Source organism: Bremia lactucae, linkage group LG8, assembly GCF_004359215.1.
Source record: "Bremia lactucae strain SF5 linkage group LG8, whole genome shotgun sequence".
Taxonomy (NCBI): Eukaryota; Oomycota; class Peronosporomycetes; order Peronosporales; family Peronosporaceae; genus Bremia; species Bremia lactucae.
Window position 1 is genome coordinate 3356837 of NC_090617.1, and position 20770 is coordinate 3377606.

The following is a 20770-nucleotide window of genomic DNA, read 5'->3' on the forward strand; positions in this document are numbered from 1 at the left end:
CCCTTGTGTATGTGATGCACATAGGGTGCATTCACATTAAGAGCGATGACGCCTAGCGTCATTCATGATGACGGCTAGCGTCATCCGTTACGCGAGAAATCTAAAAAGTTACGCTCGCAATACATATTAAGTGTTATCTATAGAGATTTTATTTTTTTCAGTCTGAGAACTACTTTCTACTTTGTAAGTTCGGACGAGGAGACGGATTACCGCTCCCGTGACGACACTTAACAAAGTACTAAGTGCGTTGGGTGAGGTCGCTAACGCGCCCACCACAGTTACCTCACTGCACGCAAGAGAAGCAGGGGCAAACCGCTTCCTCGCTGTGCTAGGGAGTGTGCTTAAGTAGAGCGTGGCCGCATTACGACGTGCCCGCCTACACTTGGTAGCACTTGAAATCCTTCCCATGACCCGCATCTCTGCGTGTGTACGTGATGATGAGCCTCAATATTGATTGGGCTCATTTTCCCCACCTCTCCGAACATCATCGGGAGGTGGCAGGGCTAATGGCGCAGGGACTTGGTGAACAAGCCCTGGCCAGGCTCCTGGTTAGTCCTCCTGAGCAACATGTTGCTCAGTTGGAGCAGTTTGAGGCATTCGTGCTCGGACAGCGGAGGGCCGCGTCCGAGGCACAAAGCCATGCTGCGGCGGAGTCCGTCACTCAGACTCAGGATGAGCTGAGGCATGAGCAGGCTTGGAGCGAGGCTCTCAACAGGACTGTTGAGATGCTCTCTGCCCGGCCGCATCAGCCGAGGCCAGGTTCAGCCCGAGCAGTAGAGATTGCGGTGCGCATCATCATGACTGTTGTCATCATCTGTCGTCCCTGCACAAATCCCTGCTGGTTGTACCCAATTGCCTTAGGAAGAATAGCTTGTAAACGTGTTGCCATAGGGTTGGCAAATATTTTGTACCCTGTTTGAAGAAGCGATATCGGCCGGTAATCCATAGCATCCTCTTTTTGCGAAGTGGAATAATAAGGTCTTCTACAAACGAAGGCGGCGGATCCGTCCCATTCAGTAATTCGTTTCCGAGGAGTACCATCGCCAGCGCCAATATAGCTTAAGTGTCTCTATAAAAGTAATTATAAAGCCCATCAGGCCCGGCCGCCTTGTGCCGATTAAGTCCTGATGTTGCAGTGACCACTTCGTCCATGCCCACAGGCTGAAGCAAGAACGCATTTTCGATCGAAGTTATTTTGCGAGCTTCCGGAATTGTGACGAATTCATCGAACGCCTGACGCATGCGCCACTGCGGTGTAGTGCTGTCACTCCGGCCTAAAATTTGCTGCCGCTCCGTTGCAAACTTATCAGCGACTGTGGCATGGCGCGAACCGCCCCATGGAGTTGGTGAAGGTTGGTACCTGTTTCGTCCCGTTCCCAATCGGAAACGCGCTTGAAATCCCATCGCAGTCGATCCGTCGTACGCTCAAGTCGGCGCCCCTCGTGAATCATACACTCCTCGCGAAGCGTTGCTCGATGAGCGTGTATGTGTTGCTGTCGACTTGTTAGACCTGCTCGCGTTTGCCGCTGAACCTTTTCCACATAGTGTTTGCTTCGTTGTTTTGAACGCTTGCGCACCATTTTGATTGCAGCAATACACCGGAGAACCTGGTCATCCCATGTACGCGTTGATGGGTCCCGCCCCACATTCCGACCGATCAGCTCTGACAGCAGTGCCTGTTGAACCACGCTGGGTTCTGGGAGGAAATAGGGTACTGGACAGGACGCACACTTCTGCTTTCGGGTGCATTTAACGCATTCCGCCCTAGAGCAAGAGACACCCGTTGATGGTCGGACTCGACGGTCGGCTCCGTTACCTCCACCCATTGCATCATAGACGCCCACCAACGCGGAACATAAAACCGATCAGTTCTGCTAGCCGCCGATTTGGTCCGTAAAAGATTCCGTCGGTTCTAGTGGATCGTCGTCATCCATCGGGGCCGACAATGTACTGGCGTCTTCGAGCCCCATTAAAGTTAGCAAGTGGACTAACTAAGCACTTTCTGGACGTCCAGTGCGCTGGCCACCCAAGCGGTCAAGTTGGGGACTTTGTACTGAGTTGAAATCGCCCGCAAGCATGGTATCTCGGCTTGGCCACGGCCATTCCACCAGGTGAGAAAAAATGTTTCACTTTCGGCATGACGGTTTGGCGCATATATATCCACCAGCAGGACATCTCCGATCTCAACGCAGACGACCCGGTTTTCCCACAGTTCAGGATGCCATGGACGTGCCTCGGCTGCTCGACGTGGGTCGAGTAAAATTGCCACACACACCGTTTTGTCTGCACCGACACTCCAGTATGATAGAAGAGACCCTGTGACAAGCTGTGGTTGTCCTCACCTGCGCTTCCAGTCATCTTGCAAACGCGTAGCTAACTCCTCACTATTTACATGCATTTCTTGTATGCAACGAACAATTGGGCGCTGACCCGTCGGCATTCTCCGCCAAGCCTCGAACCAACCGGCTCTTGATTCCTTCGTAAGTCCCCTCACATTCTGAGTTTCTCTCGGATAACCTTCTCCTGTCGAGAGCGGCTTTCCCGTCTGCTAGAGAGTTTCCGTCCCATTTAAGCTGATGGTACAAGCCGTATAGATCCCCTTGAGACACATGTTGACTTGTCGCCAGGTACTGACTTCTCAAATGGCTGTCCTTAGTTTTGGGGTGGACTTGAAGACTCATCTGGGTGATAGAGTGTTCAAAGAACGTGTCGAGTATCGTCCAGTCGTCCTGGTTGACCATCTCCGTGAATGCCGAGCGATATGCCGTCAGGGCTGTCAGACCCGCAAAATGACGGCGCAACTGGGACGCAATGCCAGTGTCCTTTGCGGCGTCCTCACCCATGATGGACTGGATCTCGGCCTTCTATAGCAGCACACAGATGATGTGACGAGCAAATTTTTCCTTGTAGGGTATATCACACCGTCGGAGAAGGTCGTCACCGCCGTATCCGCTGTCTTTTCACCTCCGCCAATCATCCGAACTATCGATGAGAGGTGCCAGTGAGGACCGGGCTATTTGGCGCGAAGTTATTTCCTTCCAATCCTTAAGCCATCTTCAAGTGACATGGTCAGACACCCGGTCTTGATACACGGCGAGACGATCATACATACATTCTTGGCGCCATACCGCGGACCACGCCACGAGGGTTTCATCGCTCAAAACCTGCAGGAGTTGGCTCTTATGAGGAAAGCGTCGTACCATAGTGGGAAGACGCCGCGGTTCCGTTTGGGCCACCTTGTTCCAGTCAATGTTATTGGACCCCACCGTTGGGAACCCACTAAGTGCTGTCCTCGGCCACTCCGACTCAAGGTCTTGTCACATGTCCTGCCAGGACCTCAATCTTTCTATTTGTAATGCTGGACCGCCGCCGTCACGCAGACCGGCTGCTTAGCTCTCTGACCACGTTGAGTGACCAGTGTCGTTGACTGGTGACGAATTACTAGACTGGTATGACCACTATCCCCGGACTGCTCCACCAACGCCTGAACTGGATCGATACTTGAATACGTATACCCTGGCGATGGCAGTTCTGGTAGCAGTTATGGAGGAACGGTGTCTGCACTACCGTTCGCTAGGATACTCTGCCAATTTTTTGTGCTGAGATCAGGACCTTGCAACTGTTGGAGCTCCGTTTTACCAGCTCGAACGTCGTAAAGCGCCGCCCGCTCGGTCCCCCCAAGATTGCCATTGTACCATCACCTATACCGGAAGACGATATGCCAGTTGCAGCCGCTGAGTTTCCGCTGGGCTAGTCTGAAGAAGATTTGTCGTCATTAAGCGGAGCTGGGTGTCCGCAGAGCTGGCGGCAACCGTATTCACCAAGAACTCGAGAAGTGCGGGATACCGGGACCACCGGAGATTCAAGTGAATATCTTGGCGCAATGTGTACGTCATGTCACCGACTGCTTGTCTGGTAGACAGCTCGTTGATGTCACCCCTCAGCGAGGCCATCATCAGCCAAGACCCCAGAGTCGTGCGGACCAGGTAGCGTGCAGTGAACGTAGGCCGAATAGTGACGGTCTGTGTACCAGAGTATAAGAGTTAAATTTATTGGGTCCGCTCTTTTGGCTGTCGCTATCATCTCGACACATTCTGATATAGTCAAGATGAGCTGGTCCCCTGTCTCAATCACCTTGTTAGCCTAAGTCATCGAGCTTGGCCTATAAAGGCAGCAGTTCCATGGGTGGTGTATATCGCTTGGCTGCCCGATCCCGTAAACATCTCGTTGCAAAAAATTGGCAGCCATAAGAAGCATGGCGCTTCCTCTCAAGTTATAGTGACCGGTTAGCATTACCCTATTCGTGGCGCTGGCCGCGTATTCTTCCAGATACCATTAAAATTGTTTGGTAGACTCTTTAATGGACATTGTCATCTATCGTCGCCGTACATTTACCAGGATTTTTCAGTGCTCTGCATGGTCGAATTGATCCGTCATTTGTAGTTGACCTGTGTATTTAAATCCCTGTTTCACACACGTCGCAGCCCTATTCAGAATTGTCTCCGCTTGTGCTAGGTCGTCGTTGGCCAGTGCTTGTACCACCGCAAGCGCCAGACAATTCTCTGGCGCCGGCGTGGCAACGTGCCGCAACCGCAACACTTGTAGAATCGAATCTTCCGTAACTGATACCAATTCGGTCTCAGCGGGCATCTCCATAAGCTGCTCTTTTAGGCAGTCCGCTTCCTAAAGCAGGCTTCGTACTTCAGCACCTTCCTTTTGCTTTAAAGCTACCAATGGACCTAGGAGCCCGACGGGTAGTAATCGCTTTAATGATTCCATGACGGTTCGTACGACCTCGTCGAGACACCGTGACCCAGAGCGGTTTCGGAGCTGAGATGGGTACGCCATCTGGACTTGCCGAGAGGACCGGGTGAGATGCCGCCCGGCCGCTGATACGCGAGCTGACATCCTGGACACTTGTAGAAATGGTAGGAGCGAGACCTTTTTTCTGTCACGCGGACGTGCACCTCGGGTGGATTAACCGACGATTCTGCCACCCTATCTGCTTGGTTCTGTAGGCAGATCCGTTGAGTTGCCACAACCTTCATTTCCTCGAAGCTGTGAAATGGAACAGCGAGATCCTCAGGGGCCAATACTTCCCCTTCGAAAGCAATCACCCCCCCGAACACTGTAAATGTTTGGCAGAATAACCGTATCTTGATATGGGGTGGCCAAGAGACTCGCAACCAAGCACTGCAGCCGCCGCCCCACCTCATGATGCTTAAGAACTATGTAGATCCCATACCAGCCGATGCGCACGATGACGCGAAGAAACTCGGGGCAACCGTCCAACTGGACCGTTAAATTTTCATACCGTGGAGGTGCGAGAGTTGGATGTACACGCGTCCAAGTTCTCCAGCTCCACCTCAGTACTAATAAGTTCTGTGAAAAATGCAGTAAGCCGCCCGATGTCCATAAAACGTGTGTCGTTATACAGCGATACCACGTATTCTGATACAGTCGTTAGTCTGGTGACGTCGCATCCAATCTGCCGGTTCCATACTGACCCCGCGCTCGGAGCACGAGGATTTTAAAGCTGATACAAACGGCGTCTGAACGGGACTACCGTGCGCCGGAAATTTCTTCGTCGCAGTACGAATAAAGAAAATAATGGATTGACCGTTGACCCTTGTTGTAACTTATAATCTTGACTTGACTCAGCATCATATGAAGGTCCCCAAGGTTCACTTTAAATCCTTCTGCATCCAGCAATATGTCTTCCTTCAACGCTTAAGTATGCTGCCGGCTGGTTATGATAGTCCCAGCACCAACGAGAGAAAGGACAATTTGCCCTCCACCTGCATCTGAATTGTTATCTGGAACCACAAGCGGTCCATCGCAGTGAAAATTCTCTTGAGAAAATGCGGCAGACCCCGGCTGATGATGTGGCCCTCTACCAACCCCTGAATAACCTTCCACTCAACCTCCGTGCTAGTTCGGAGGCGCGGACCCGATCGGTCACGACCTGGGAATGCACATATTACCCTCAGCTGTTTGATTTCTTCCGCCGAATACTTGGATGGATTAACCATAAACATTTGGTAGTTTTCAGTCCGTAGGCCCGTGTCAGCAGATTGACCTGAGGACCGACGCCCATTGATGTAGCACAGGTTTCCTTGCCCACTTGACTTTGCTGGTTCTACTCTCGAAAATGGTCGATGAAGACCAGGAAGAGTTGTACAGATCCCGACATATTCCCCGGGCGTGCTTACACTATTCGGCATAAGCGCAGCCATCCACGACGCTGACTTCTTCAAAAAAATCCTAAGAGCTAATCCGACTCGGCCCCTTTCAACCTGGTGTACCGCTGCTTCGTCGTTGGTACTCGATCGAGTGGCATGTTTAGCGCCTCCAACTCAGCCGCAAACAAAGCTGCCACAGTGGCTTTCCGCGCCTCCCGTTGAACCGCCTCTGGAGCGGCTCAAAGTTCCGCCGTCACCGCCGCAAATATCTGCTCGTCACTCATTTTGCGGAGGTAGAACGATCACGGGCCCGCTAGGACCCGTCACTTCCACGTTCCGCTGCTCAGACAAAGCCCCCCCCCCACGCCTACACCGCCGCGGGCCAATCGCCTGGAGTTCAGACCCCTTGAGTCTGGCCTCCCCTTCTCGCTTGGTCCTGTCGTCTTTGGGCCGCTCACTTTGCAGACCTCTCCCCGTCCGCCCTATTACCCGCACTGGGAGGATTTTCTACCAACTCACGTGGATGAGCCCCTTGATCGCCGTCTATCCCGGTATTAAGAACACCTCCATAGATTTCGTTCAGTATCTGCGGGCTGCGGCTAGGAGACCCGTAGTCTTTGTCTCCGCGGTGCGGAGTCGAGTGTCCCGCCCCCTTCCCACTGCCCCCCCCCCCGGGGTCTGGAGGATACAGCTGTTGCGGAGCTGCCCTACCCCCTACCCATCCAGAGGCACCGTCCATCTCGCCTTGATCACCACCCGCCGCGGCTGGTGACGTGCTCGCTTTAATGGACTAACTAAGGCTAGCCCGGGTTCTCAGTCAAATCTCTGCTCCGGGCACGGCGATTTGAAGAGTAACCAGTTATAAAATCTACCTAGAGCGCAAGATCTTGTAACTTGTGCGACGAGACTGTCTTTACTTAATTTTTAAGGCGGAGGAGAGAATAATGGAAGCTGATGTTCACTCACCTTGTGCTTTATACATATAGATCTTGACGACGGCATACCGCCTTGAGTTTGGAGGAAAAGAGCTTTTCTTTCTCAACTTTATAGTCACGAATTCAACAAGTTGTTTCTTAAGTTCTTCAAAAGCTATTGTTGAGACGGGTGTACCCTTACATAAATATAATTTCCTACACGAGGAGCAGTAAATACTATTTCCTCTAAGAAGATATAAACAAAGAAAATACAAAATTACAATCCTAAAATAATTCTGACTTAATAGTTCAATATTACCAAATTTAGTAATATTGACGCAACAAGACAATATTTCTATTAATTGTTTGATTAAAGTCTAAATCAACCCCCTAATCGTTACAAGACACAATTAAGCGGGACGCAAGGACGCGCTATACAAAGCTAATAATATATTTATTAAATTTAGTGGATAGATGATCGTTACGCAGGAACTCAATATAATAAACCAGTTTCACTTTTTCTCTGTACTAAAGCCTTAGCATCGACCTCTAGTAGCTAAGACTTCTTAGCTATTTGTAACCTTCATTTGCACGTTAGTGTACGTGAAGTAATGGAGGAACCTTAAATTCACTGTTACCAGCGTAGGTTGGCTAGCACTGTTATCAGTCCTAGCAAAAGTGCCCTGTTACACCTAAAGCACTTCGTAGTCCGTTCAACGTCGTATCCAAAATGGACATATTGGATTAAGAAGGAGGGAGCTTTTAAGCCCATCAAGAAGGCTTCTACGCAATGCGTGAAACGTTCACTCATTTGAATGACCTTGCATAAAGAGTGGTCGAACGAATGAGTTCGACTGAAGGCGGGCCAGCCGTTGTTTGTTCGACAAAGAGACGAGCATCACGCGGCTATAGCCGAGTTCATAATCCATAAACTCGGCATGGCTCAATAAAAAGGAAATTTGCTTCACCCGCAAGCTCTCAACACGCGGAGGTGTTGAGAACAGGATGCTTAAAACCTGAAACCGAACTCGAAGAGCGAGGGTTTTCGCTCTCCACATACGAGAAGTCCATAGATTCTGGACCTCTGTTTTCTTGTCGTCTTATTAGACGATAGCCAGAGTGAACGATAGCCTGTTTCAGGCTGAAGTTCTCCTGATCCGATACAGAGATCGCTTTATGAAGCGCCTCTAATTTGAGCAGGTGCTTAGCTTTAGTCGCCGCGAAAGCGTCGGCCCGCTAGCAGCATATATATGCTGCTGTCGCAAACGAACAAAAGGCGGGCTACTACGTAGTGCCCCACGCCCAGTGCCTAGAAACACTAAAACAGCAATCGACATTTCACTTAAAGTAGCGGAGAACGCGGGTCCGAGCTGTTGCGAAATCGCAACCGCGAGGCGGATCGTAAAAAAACGGTCGGGTTCAGTAGGTGCAAAGCGATCTACCAATCCAGCAATCTCAAAAGAATTTGCAAGTCTTTTGAGGAAAGGTGCTCCTCACTCACAAACATAGTACTGGATCTGGATGACAAATTTGATGTCATCCTTGGATACCATGGCTCAGAAAGAACGAGCCCTGCAAAAACTGGCAGCATCAAGCCGTTACGGTGCCTGCGTCACATTCATCAGGTGACCATCTGATGACCGTCTTAGAGCGTGCATAAGCGTGTGGATGTCCGACGAGTGAGTGCAATAGCCTCACTTATGGTTCGTCGTTTGCACGACTCCGTGTGACAACCCATCACACTGTGGAGTTAGATTCCCGACGCCTGTCGCAAACACATGCAGCGTCGAAGGTCCATCATTGCGACGTCGACATATTGTGCACAAGCAGAGGCAGTGTTAAAGTTTGACTAATCGAGTTGGTTGAGTGGTGCGAAACTAGGATGCTTGCTTCGAAAGCAGCATAAAAAACGAGACGCTGTCCATAAGAGACAGCGCAAAAGTCCTTGATCGACTGGAGAGTTGATTGTAGAGGAGATCACTGTGGTTTTCAAACCATACGTCGAAGCAGTTGGAGAAGATACTTCCCAATTTAAACTTGAGGGAATAACCTCTCAATACTTTGAGGGGGCATCTTTTGCCAGTACTGACAACAGTACCACTGATAGGTGCCTCGATTCCTTAACGACATAATGTGCAGAGGAAGATTCTAAGTAGCTTGAAGTCGTAGCTACTAAGGGTTACTACTAAGGCTTTAATATAAGGAAAAATAAATACCGTATTAATAAATTAAGTTATTTTGTAAGGATCATCTATCTACTGGCTTTCGAATATTAATGACTAATTATCCAATGCGCCTCCGTTGCGCACCGTTTATCGTGTCTTGTATTGATTGGATGGGGCGATTTAAAATTAAATCAACTAATCAATTGAACGATTGTCTTCTTGTCTCAATATGACCAAATTTTGTAATTTGGAACATTTAGTCAAAATTAATAAACGATAATAGTTTTGTACTTCATTATTTATTTCCTCTTTTAGAAAACGATTTTTTTCCTATCATGGGGAATAGTATTTATTATTCCGATTAATGAAAATAATATTTAGGAAACGAGACACCCCATTACATCCCCCTATAAACAAAGTCACTATAGTAAATTTTGTAAAGTGACAGATAATACTATCATGTGTCTCTCTGTAAATTAGCACTCGTTGGTTTTAAATAAATTCCAACTTTTAATTGCGCATGGTAGCGAAATCCGTGCGCGTAGCCTGTGTAGGCGCAAAGCTGTCAGATACACGGCTCCAGGTAGCTGGTAGTGATGCAAATGTTTTAGTTGACGCTAATGCGTCTAGTGTGAGGAGTTCGTCACCTTCAGCTCCAACTAGCACGAGTCGGATTCATCACCGGACTCGTTTTCAATTGTTATGCCTCCGATTCACCCAATTTGCGTTTGTTAAGCCTACGGGCTCTAACGTGACAACCAAAGAGGTGATGACGAAATTGTTTAACTGCTCGTCGGACCCTTTTGGTGTGGAGTCATCTTGTGATGACTCCATAGACGATGATAGCTCTGGTGATGTCAGAATGCAACATCAGGAACGGAGTAGATCGTAAAGGTCAATTCATTAAGCATGCTACTGGTGGTGCTAGTATGCATCCAGGGACAGAGTGATCCTTTTGATCTCTCCGAGAGTAATGTAAGCGTGAACGTTAACATGAACCAACAGGAGGTGAACCGCAATCCGTTGCGGTTCGCTCCCGAAATAAACATTGGTTGCCCTCTTAGGGCAACATAACTCGTTGGTAAGGTATGAAAAACGACCGCTCGTAATTCAACTCATCCAGCCTTCACAAGTCTGGTGAGGACGAAACAGAACTCTTCATCAATCACTTTCCGGTATCGAGGCTTCACATGCAGCGGGCGAAGGATGTCACTCCTTAATTCCAAGTTTTGGAATCATTTGTACAGACTGTGCAAAGCCTAGGCTGCGACGCCTGACTTGACAAACTGAATGCTTTTCGTGACCTGTTCGAAAGACGGACTGTAGTCGGTGCACGCTACAAGCTTAACCGCGTGTCCAGAGAGGCAGGCTTGCCTTGCTTCTCGTGGTGGACTCATGCTGCTGTCTTGTCATGCCCCATGAGTCATACTCCCTTAAAAATTATTATTCGAGGACGCCCATCTCTTGCGAGATGCGCGAAGGGATTGAGAACCTCCAATCCTTTACGAGTTCGGGAAGCGCTCGTTCTGCAAAGGATCCTCTGAGTAAGAGGATGGGTCTTCTTGTCGTATTGTCGAACGAAACCTGGGACATCTATCATTAGTTGGGAACGAGGTTGCCATTTATTATGCCAGGGTGGATAAACCTCGCCAACGATCGAACCACCTTCACCTTGCGCTGGTTCAAGGAGCGTTCGACTAGAGAACGATTCTCACTACTCGAATCCGTCAAGGGATGTGGAGGAGCAGGAAAAACCGTGTTCTACTCATTCGTCGAACCCGAGTCATCACGTGACCAGGATCACGTCCATCGGCATTTATGGGTGGAGGTCGATCACGAAAGATCACATCGTCGCGATTTAGCGATGACGGTCGACGGTATTTCGTGTGAACAGTTGCATAACTGTGCGCAAGTTGCGGTTGATCAACTGGCAAATGAACGGACACATCAGTCCCTTCAAGACGGACTGGTGGCAGTTCGTCAATTTAGAAGGGTGTAGTCAAGCTTCTGGTTTGTGAGAGCCAGTCTCCGTCCTGGGGCCATCAGTCTTTAGCGGATGTCTTAGACCATGCCAGTTTATTCAGGAACTGGAAGAAGCCTCGTTTTGATGGCATGGGCAGAAACGCCCGACATAATGCGTAGGATGCGTACGCATCCTACGAGGCAGCTCGATCGTGCACGCATTGTCTTTGCGGTGCTGTTCACGAAACGGGCCGATGTACCTGAGCCGTAATTTAATTAGTGCCGCATTTGTCTCTACCTGTATAATAGATTTACCGTAGACAGTAGGATTACATCTTTAGCATTAGTTAATGGAATGTTTATTATTAAGTTTTGCCAGAGTCCCGGATTTGCCGGTCAATCGCATGAGCAATTGAATCCTGTACGAAACGGATCACTGCCTATGAAGCCTGCAGGAATTCTCCTGCTGACTCGATTTTGGTTTTGTTTTCAGTGCGCCCGGTGCGCACTGCGGAAATGTCATTGTCCTCTATCGTGAGTAATTTTGTTCGCACTAATATTGTTGTTATCGATGCTGAGTATTTCAGCATCGTCATCAAAGTCAGCTATAACCTGATCGCTATTATTGAGTATGTCCCCTTCAATGTTAATTGACTCAACATTGATATCCTTCGCATTGACCGTAGATTCAATGCAGGATGAGAAAGAGCTAGATTGTTCTTTGCTCGGGTGAGTACCTCTCCCACTTGAATAGGAGTCACTTTAAAACTAGGCGGGTATACGTGGTTGGCATCAGCCGTTCACGAAAAGTGGTGTATGCTTTGATGATGCATGCACCGAATTGCTGATGGCAAATCCTGCCATCGGCAAGAACTCGCTTCAACTCGTAAGTGAATAGACGATTCCGCGATGTATTTCTTCGAGGATAAGTCTGGCCATTTTTTCTGGATTGTCAAAAGTTGACATTTTTAACTGTGTTCCAAGTATCTATCTGAACACAAAATGCCGGAACCCCGCCTTGAACCAGGGGTCTCAACCTGAGACCAGCTCACGGGTTAATCCACGGAGTCGAAATATCGTGTCAACAAAGACATCAGCACAGCCTTTAGCTGTGATCGACTCCGGGACTGCAGCAAGATGTACGATTTAGCTGGAACGACAACAAACGCAACAATACCATTTTCTTGTGGGTGCCTTCGGGAATTCGAAGACGAATTTCATAAATACGGACTGCCAACACTCTGCCGGAACAGGCAGAGGTTTTAACGGAGTACAGAATCAAGCACTGGGCTTCAACCTTTGACAAACTTCGCAAGCACGTAAGAGCTTGCGAATGGATATAAACTGGGGTGGTCAGTAGAAATTTTGGTTATCGTGAGATAAATTTCTCATGTCCACGATAGCCACATATTGGTACTGATACAAGATGTGTAAACGCAGAATATTATGGGTGGGAATGCGAAATGAAATGTGTCGCCTGCAATACCTGTGTAATACAGTAATCATTGCGTGTTTTGTATTGATCTGTTTAGAATCGATACGATTATGACCATCCTTTTAAGAATTGTTGTGATGGATTTCTAAGGAAATTCATCAAAGCTTTTAGAGTCTTGCCTTCTTGATAGGCTCTTCTATCGTCAAGTAATGTTCATGTCAAAACACATATTGCTGCAGCGTTAGGCTCATGCTCACTTTTAATTTTTTCCACCACCGGCTCAAAAAAAACGTGCCGACACAAATAAGGGATCAGCGACGACGTTTAGTCGTCCTGGTTTTAATTCCACGGAGAATTTATGCTTCAAGAAAGGAAGGTAACTATCTCGCCATTTTTTTGCGATGAGTGAACTTTTTACGGCCGCATGGCTCGTATAAACACTGATCGGTCAATCTTTCAAGAGATTGACCTTAAATTTATCCAGTGTATATTTCATGGCAATGCGCTCCTCGTCATACACTGGGCAATTGCATTCAGCTGGTTATAGATGACGCGATTGATAGGAGACGACGCGCTTTGCACCGTCTGTGTCATATTACATTAACGCACAGCCGATTGCAAAATAGCTTGCGTCACAGACCGCATGAAATCATCTGCCTTGGTCCGCAATCGCCAAGATAGGCAATTGCATCAACCTTTGCTTGACACCCTCATAGTAATGCTGACAATCATCGCTCTATGACAACTTTACATTTCTTTAACGAAGAAGAAAGATGTACTGTCATTTCGGCACAACTTCGGGAGTGCTTATGTAAGTACGGGCCGCCAAGCCGAGAAACCTTCGAGGCTTCTTTAAATCGACTGGCACAGGTTACTCGGTGATCGCCTTGATCGCTTACGGATCAGGGCGTGCACCGTATTTACCGACATGCACTCAATAAGTGGTGTTTCGCTTGCAGCGAGTATACACTTCGTGAAGTTGGCATGCAACTTATGCTCACGCGTAAATGCACGAACCTTTCGGACGTGGGAACGATGCACTTCAACGTCCGACTTTTGACTCGTGGCTTTTATGAACGAAGGCGTCATCAAAATATCTCGGTTCGAAATCCCACACTATTGTTGACAGATTGGTTACACATCTTCGATGTTGCAGGGGCATTGAATATCCTCTTCACGCATAAGGATGATAGAATCCATCCATCAGATATATTGACAAGAAGATGGTACTCTTTGACATACCATGTCTTTTCCTGCTATCGGCGTTTGAGCTAATATTGGTGCAGCGTTCAATTTATTGAGCGCGTGCACAATCCGCTACCTTCCTAGTGCTTCACGCGTATATGGGTGACAGATTGTGCACGCGCTCAACATATCGAACGCTGCAACGGTACCGGCTCAACCGAGAAAATACGTAATTATTGAGGGAATGTCAAAAAGTATCTTCTTTTCGTCCATGGATCTGATGGGTGGATTTTATCAGATACCCATGCGTGAACAAAGTAGCAGTAAGTATACCAAGCGGAGTGCTTTGGAAGTAACGAGTTGTGCCACAGGGGCTTGGTAATGTCCCTGCAACATTCAACAGATGTGTAACCGATCTGTTGAGATCGGTGCGGGTATTTGCACCAATTTTTTTTTATATTGTTCAGAGCCATGAGTGGATATTTGGAAGCTAAGCTCATCGAGCTCACGTCCGAACCGTTCTTATGCTCACGCATAGGTTGCATGCAAATCTCCAGAAGTGCATATTTGCTGCAAACGATATATCACTTCTTGGTGCATCGTGGGTAAACATGGTGTTCGCCCTGATCCGGAAAAGATCATGACCATCACTGACTGGACTGTGCCAGTCGATGGAAAAGGACTTCGAAAGTTCCTCGGCATAGCGGCGTACTTGCATAAGTACTCCCGCAATTGGGCCGATGCGACAGCACATATTTCTTCTTTGTTGAAGAAAAATGTGAAATGGTCCTAGAACGCTGATTGTCAGCGTTCATTTGAGGGTATAAAGCGAAGCTTGATGCACCATCAATATTGGCGATTTGCGGACCAAGCCAGGCGGTCTGTGAGCCAGCGATTTTGCAATCGGCTTTACGCTAATGCAGTACGATATAGATTTAATAGCGCGTCGTCTGCATTGAAACGCGACAGCTTCAACAAGCTGTGCGTTATTATCTAATGCATGACACGGATCTCCTCGCCATGAAATACGCACTAGCTAATTTGATTTTCTATCTCGTAAGAGATTTACCGTTCACGGCTTTTAGGACAAAACGTCTTTGCGCACACCGCTCTCATAGATGAACGAGATGATTGTCTTCCTTCGCGGATTATAATAATGTTCTCCTTGGAATATAAACCAGGTTGATATAATGCCGTCGCTGATTTCCTTTCGCACCGGCCTGATTTTGAGCCGGCTGTGCAAATGAACAGCTGAACAGCTCACTGTTGTAACAATATTTTTTCTGTCATTAATGTTATTTGACGACGTTAGAGCCTATTAAGAAGATGAGGCTCTCAAAGGTTTGATGGACCATCTTAGAAATCCATCACGACCATCCATAAAAGGGATTGTCAAAATTGTATCGGGGTCCATCTGTTCGATACGCAACACGCAATGGCTTGCTGTATTATAAAGACATATCTGGCGTTACACCGCGTGTCTACATCCTCACTCATAGTGAATGCGATTCCGCATGTCTCGATGCACCAATAAGTGAGCATCGTGGACGTAATAAACCTTTCTCACGGTAACCTGTGATTTCAAGTGGCCACACCAGTATGATATCGTCCGCAAGTACAGATGTGCTTGCAAAGCTAGTCAACGGGTCAAGCCCAAGGCTTATCCCGCGCTTCATTACAGCCTCTGCCTGTCCCGGATGAGTGTTGGCAGTCCATACCTATGAACCTCGTCTTTGGATTTCCTTGTGTTTGTTGACCGTTTCAGCAAGATAGTACATCTTGTTGCAGTTCCATAGTCAAACACAGCCGAAGGCTGTGCTCGTGTCTTTATTGACACAATGTTTTGACTCCATGGGTTACCCCGTGAACTAGTTTGGGATCAAGATGTTTGCTCACGGCGGAATTGGAAATTATGCCAAAACGCTACCGTGAAACGATCGGTGTTCAAATTGCTTAAACCTAGTTGAAAATGTCAATTTATGACCTTCTTGAAACGAATTGTCAGAAGGAACTTACAAATTATCTTGTCCTCGAAGAAAAATCTCGAGGATGCGTCGACTCCTTTACGAGTTCGAATAGGCTCGTTCCGATTTAAGAATTTGCCACCAACAATTCGATGCTTTGCCACCCTGTTTTGAAAGTCACTCTAAACTAAGAGGAGGACTCGCTTGCTTTTGCTCATTAGGCATCGGCTCACCAGTCAATGCGAAGGTATCAACGTTGATTTACTCAACATTGTAGAAGACAAACTCAGTGACAGAAATAACGCTTTTGCTGATCTTGAAAATGACAATGCTAAATTACCCAGCATCGACAATAACAATATACTACTGAGAGCAATGAAGCTCTCGCTAAAGTGTGGAATCATATAATCTGCAGTGCGCACTGGGCGCATTGAAAACAAAAGACATAACCGATTAAGCAGGACAATACCTGATGGCTCGAGAAGCAGTGTTCCGTTTCGTGCACGTTCCATCGCTGATGCAGTAGACCGGCAGAAACGGAACTCGGATAAAATTAATGTCTAAATTTTCTTTTAGTTAAAGTTAATACTAGCCCTACTGTCTACAGTAAATCTATCTAAACGTGTAGTAACGAATTTGGGCAGTAATAAGTTACTGCCCAAATATATTGGCCCGTTTCGTGAACTGCGCCACCAAGACAATGCGTACAAGATTCAGCTGCCTCGTAAGATGTGCAAGCATCGTAGGTTTACGTCGAACGTCTCCACCCCCTACTACCAGTACGAGGCTTCTTCAGCTATGATTCAGCACTCGCCAAAGACTGATGGTCTCGGGTCAGCGACGATGCGCTCGTTCGTTCAACAATTCAACGACCGCAACGTGTGTTGATTCTGGAATTGTTCGCAATAAACCTTGTCGACCGTCGACACTAAGTTGCGAAGATGAGAACGCTCATGATTAGCGTCCTCCTGCAAATTCTGGAGAACGCGACTTTGGTCAAGATGATAAACATCGGGCCCACTGAGTAAGCTCAACCCGATTCATCCTTCTCCTTCCCATACATTTAGTGGACTCGAACTGTGAGAAGCGCTTTCGACATGAAAGCTTCTCAAACCACCGCGAGGTGAGTGGGTCCGACGGAAATGTCTCGTTCGATGGCAAACGTATCCACTCTCGCACGATTATTGGGAACGAGATTTTAAATAATGACAGACGTGTTCCGGGTCTCGTCCAAAAGTTTGACAAATCCCACTCTTTGGCTCAAGGTTCATCGGAAAATGAGCGCTTCGCGCGTTCGTAAAATGATTGTAGCTTATCAATTCCTTCGCGCATCTCCGAAGAGATGCACGACCTCCTATGAGGGTCTTCAAGGAAGTACGCCTCCCTAGTGCATAGAATACACCCTTAAAGCAGCACGGACATGGGTCGCCAAACGAGAGACAAGGTTTTCCTGCTTCTCTAAACAAACGGTGCAGCTTATAGCGTGCACAGATTACGGGTCGTGCTTTAAAGCGGTCACGTAATGTAATAAGTTTGTTAAGCCAGGCTTCGTAGCCTGCGCTTTGCACACTGTATGAATGTTTTTTAGCGTGAAACAAGGAGTTGTAATCTTTGCAAGCGTGCCATCGATGCCGAAAAGTCATCGATGAAGATTAATTTCGTCCTCACTGGGCTTGTGAAGCCTGGATGAGTCAAACATTGGATGTTAAAAACCGTTCGTTGGTCATACTTGACCATCGAATTAGGTTGCCGTAGAGGTCAACCAGGGTTCTTTTTGGGAGCAAACTGCAACGTTTTACGGTCCCTCTCCATTTGGCTAATGTTAGCGCTGGAACCAACATTCCTCTTGAATTGATCCTTATGATCACTTCGTAACTAATAATGCATTTATGCACACCCGAGCTTTCATCATTAAAGGAGTCATCACAAGATGACTCCACATTAAGAGGTTCAAACGTGTTAAACAACGTTGCGAACAACTCTTTGGTTGTCACGCCAGAAACCATAGCTTTGGTGATTTTGGCCTCGGGTGACGGGAGGCCTTTTCAGTAGCAACCGAGTCGGACGATGGCGCCGATTCGTAAAGTCATCTCCAACCGGAGTCGGAGGCGGCTTGCTCTCTACGGTTCACGCCTGAGAGTCTACTCAAATGTTGGCAGTGCTAGCAGCTTCACTTAGTCGTGTAGCTGCCCGGTTTGCAGTATTCGCGTGCTGGCATTGATACCATGCACAGACAAAAAAGTCGGAATTGAAAAAAAAACAATCGCTCCCTCACAGTGAGGGATACAATAGTTCTATTTGTCCTCACATCAGTCATTATAGCGACTGCTTGTTGAAGGCGGGAAATGAAGAATTTATTATTCAGGTATACAGTGGTAGTTCCCTCTTCTATTACACGATTCCTTCCCCTTTCTCCCTCTGGATGCGGCTGCTCTATTGAATGATGCTTTGAATAGATTTCCGGCCTAAAATTTTGAACCCTCTCTCTTTTTTATTCCCTCTCTTTTGATCAGTCAAGGCCGGTCCCGATCCTATCTAAACCGTAGAGTTTTTCTGTATTTAAGCTTCTACATAACTGTAACGGTGCACTACGACTTGTACTGCTTCAGTACAAGTCCACTTCGCACTGCTTCAGTTGCGAGTGGTGCCTTACGTTATTTCACGTACACTAGTACGTGCAAAGGGAGACTTCTCTTTAAGGCAACTAGCTTAAGGAGGGTTAAATGAACACTGTATTAATATAATTAAGTATCTCTTCTTTCTATCTGTTAACTCTAATTTAATTATAAACTAATACTAAACATGCAATTGAAATCTTATCTTATCTATCTCTCTCTTTTGTTTACGTCTACAATTGATTAGTCTGCGGGATAAACTAATATAATGGCCTATACCTATTTATAGATAAGATTTCTGAGCATTACTATATAAAGTAATATCCTCCAAATATTATCTACCTTTTGGATAATATAATACTTGACAACCTTTAAGTGTTAATTTTATCTAACGATACACCCCGTCACATCACCCCTCCCTTAAACGACAATCAGTCTGACTATCACTGGATGGAGTGGTCAATATGTGACCACTTAATTTAAAAATGATGTTGATTGGTCAGAACCATCATTTTAAATTCCATCGCATGAAGAACAAACTCATGCGGGGTGTTAATAGTGCTGCGCCTTCGGCTGCCGTTCGTGCAGCCGCGGGTGACGCACTGTTATCTCTTGCGGCAGACGGAACGTCTGCCGTAGTATCTTTCACTCGCGCAACACTAGATGTTGCGGGTGCACGTGGTGATTCACCACGTGAATTCGACTCCTTTTTGGAGGTCGACTACGAATGCGAGTCGGACGAAATGGCCGACCCGAGGAGAATAGAATAGTCGCCTGATAGACGTCAGGCGGCTGACTTTGAGCCTTCGAATGAGAGGGCTCATTCTGATAGACGAGTTAATAGTCTATTTGGTTCCGACGATGAGGATGATCCCTCATTGCCAGTTCCGTTTCCCGTACGGTCACCTGCACCTGTTTATGTGCAAGGTGATGGCGATGGCGTAAGCCATCGTAAGAAAAGTCCTTGTGGTACCCCTGCTTCAGTGGGTACCACTCAGGGGAATGAAGACAAAAAAATGTCCCATCTCGCTTCTGAGAAGAAGCCGTGGCTTTTGCCCGAACGGCTAATCAGTAGCTTGTCTGGAGAGACTACTTCTCACAATAAATATCCTTTATTGATTGCGAGAAAGCTACATGGCCTTGATCCCAGCGCGAAGACCTTTCGCGCTGAGGAAGATTATTATCTCGATGCTTTTTTAAAGCATCGATGGTTTAGAAAACAATAAGCGGGATAAAGTCTCGCTTATGCAGGCCTGGAGCGCGTTCATTCGCAATGTCAAAGATATGGGACGCAAAGCCTGGCTTCAAAAGCTAAACGCGAATTGCGTTAAGTTTGAGAAACGAACTCTAACCGGTGCAAAGTATAAATTGCATCGTTTGTCACATGAGGCTGGGCTTTCATGCTTTACCTGGGGTGATCCGTGTCCGTGTTGTGTTGACAACACGAAGAGAGTCAAAGGGGATGTCTAAGGGCTCGCATCTCTATTGAGATTCAGGATGCGATTGACGTTTTGCAATCGATTTACATGCGCCAGGGGCGCGTGTTTTCCGATGGGCCTTCTGAACCATCGGATGGGTCTCGTCATACTGACGGACGAGGCCCTCAACGTCAACAGCCAGCTGGGAACGAGGCTCCCAGCTGTCACGTGAAGGTGGATAACCACGCCAGCGATCAAGATAACTCGTTCACTGCCCCTTCACATCACGGTGGTTCTGGATACGTTCCACAAGGAAACGTTGACCACCGTGGGAATCCACCAATGTTTGTGGTGGAGGAGGGAAAATTAGATCCGAACCGTATGTCGGATCTAATGTCGAAGATCGACAAAATGGATCACTTCCTCCATGATTTGGAGGAGGGTCTTGAACACGAGCGCGGTAAGCGTCGCTCGTTGGAACAGATGGTGCAGAATCACCATATCGAGCGGTTGGAAGACCGTTCGAAGGGTGCGTACTCCTTGTTGGAGTACGAGCGGAACTATCATGCTGTTCGCGATGAGCTGTCATCAGCTCATCGTAGTTTCGAGGATCTTCGGAACAAGCATGAGAAACTTCAGGTTCAACATGAGAACCTGGTTCGCGATCACAAGAATCTTTTGGGGATTCTTGAAAAGGGTGGTCACATCCGTCCTCGGAAGAAGCCGCGTACTGATGGTACGGGCGGAGCCGACCAACGTAAAACGTAGGATGCGTTCGCATCCTACGTGGCAATTCTATTGTGTACGCATTGCCTCTTCGATGCAGTACACGGAAAGGCCCAATGAACTTGGGTAGTAGTTTACTGCTACCCACATTAGTGACTAATCGCTTAGGTAAGTTTACCGTAGAGAGTAGCACTAGATCATTAA

General features: G+C 47.4%; 2 protein-coding genes across 2 annotated transcripts; one reads left to right on the top strand and one right to left on the bottom strand.

Annotated features, from left to right (window-relative positions):
* Nucleotides 1-2642: 2642 nt before the first annotated feature.
* On the top strand, nt 2643-2870 carry CCR75_004525 (uncharacterized protein; the record flags this gene model as incomplete). The annotated part of the gene is made up of 1 exon (XM_067962611.1): nt 2643-2870. The coding sequence occupies one exon, from the start codon at nt 2643-2645 to the stop codon at nt 2868-2870; it is 228 nt and encodes a 75-aa protein (XP_067815806.1).
* An 831-nt stretch (nt 2871-3701) lies between these two features.
* Nucleotides 3702-3896, bottom strand: CCR75_004524 (uncharacterized protein; the record flags this gene model as incomplete). The annotated part of the gene is made up of 1 exon (XM_067962610.1): nt 3702-3896. One exon carries the CDS (start codon nt 3894-3896, stop codon nt 3702-3704), a length of 195 nt encoding a protein of 64 aa, XP_067815805.1.
* Between the last annotated feature and the right edge of the window lie 16874 nt (nt 3897-20770).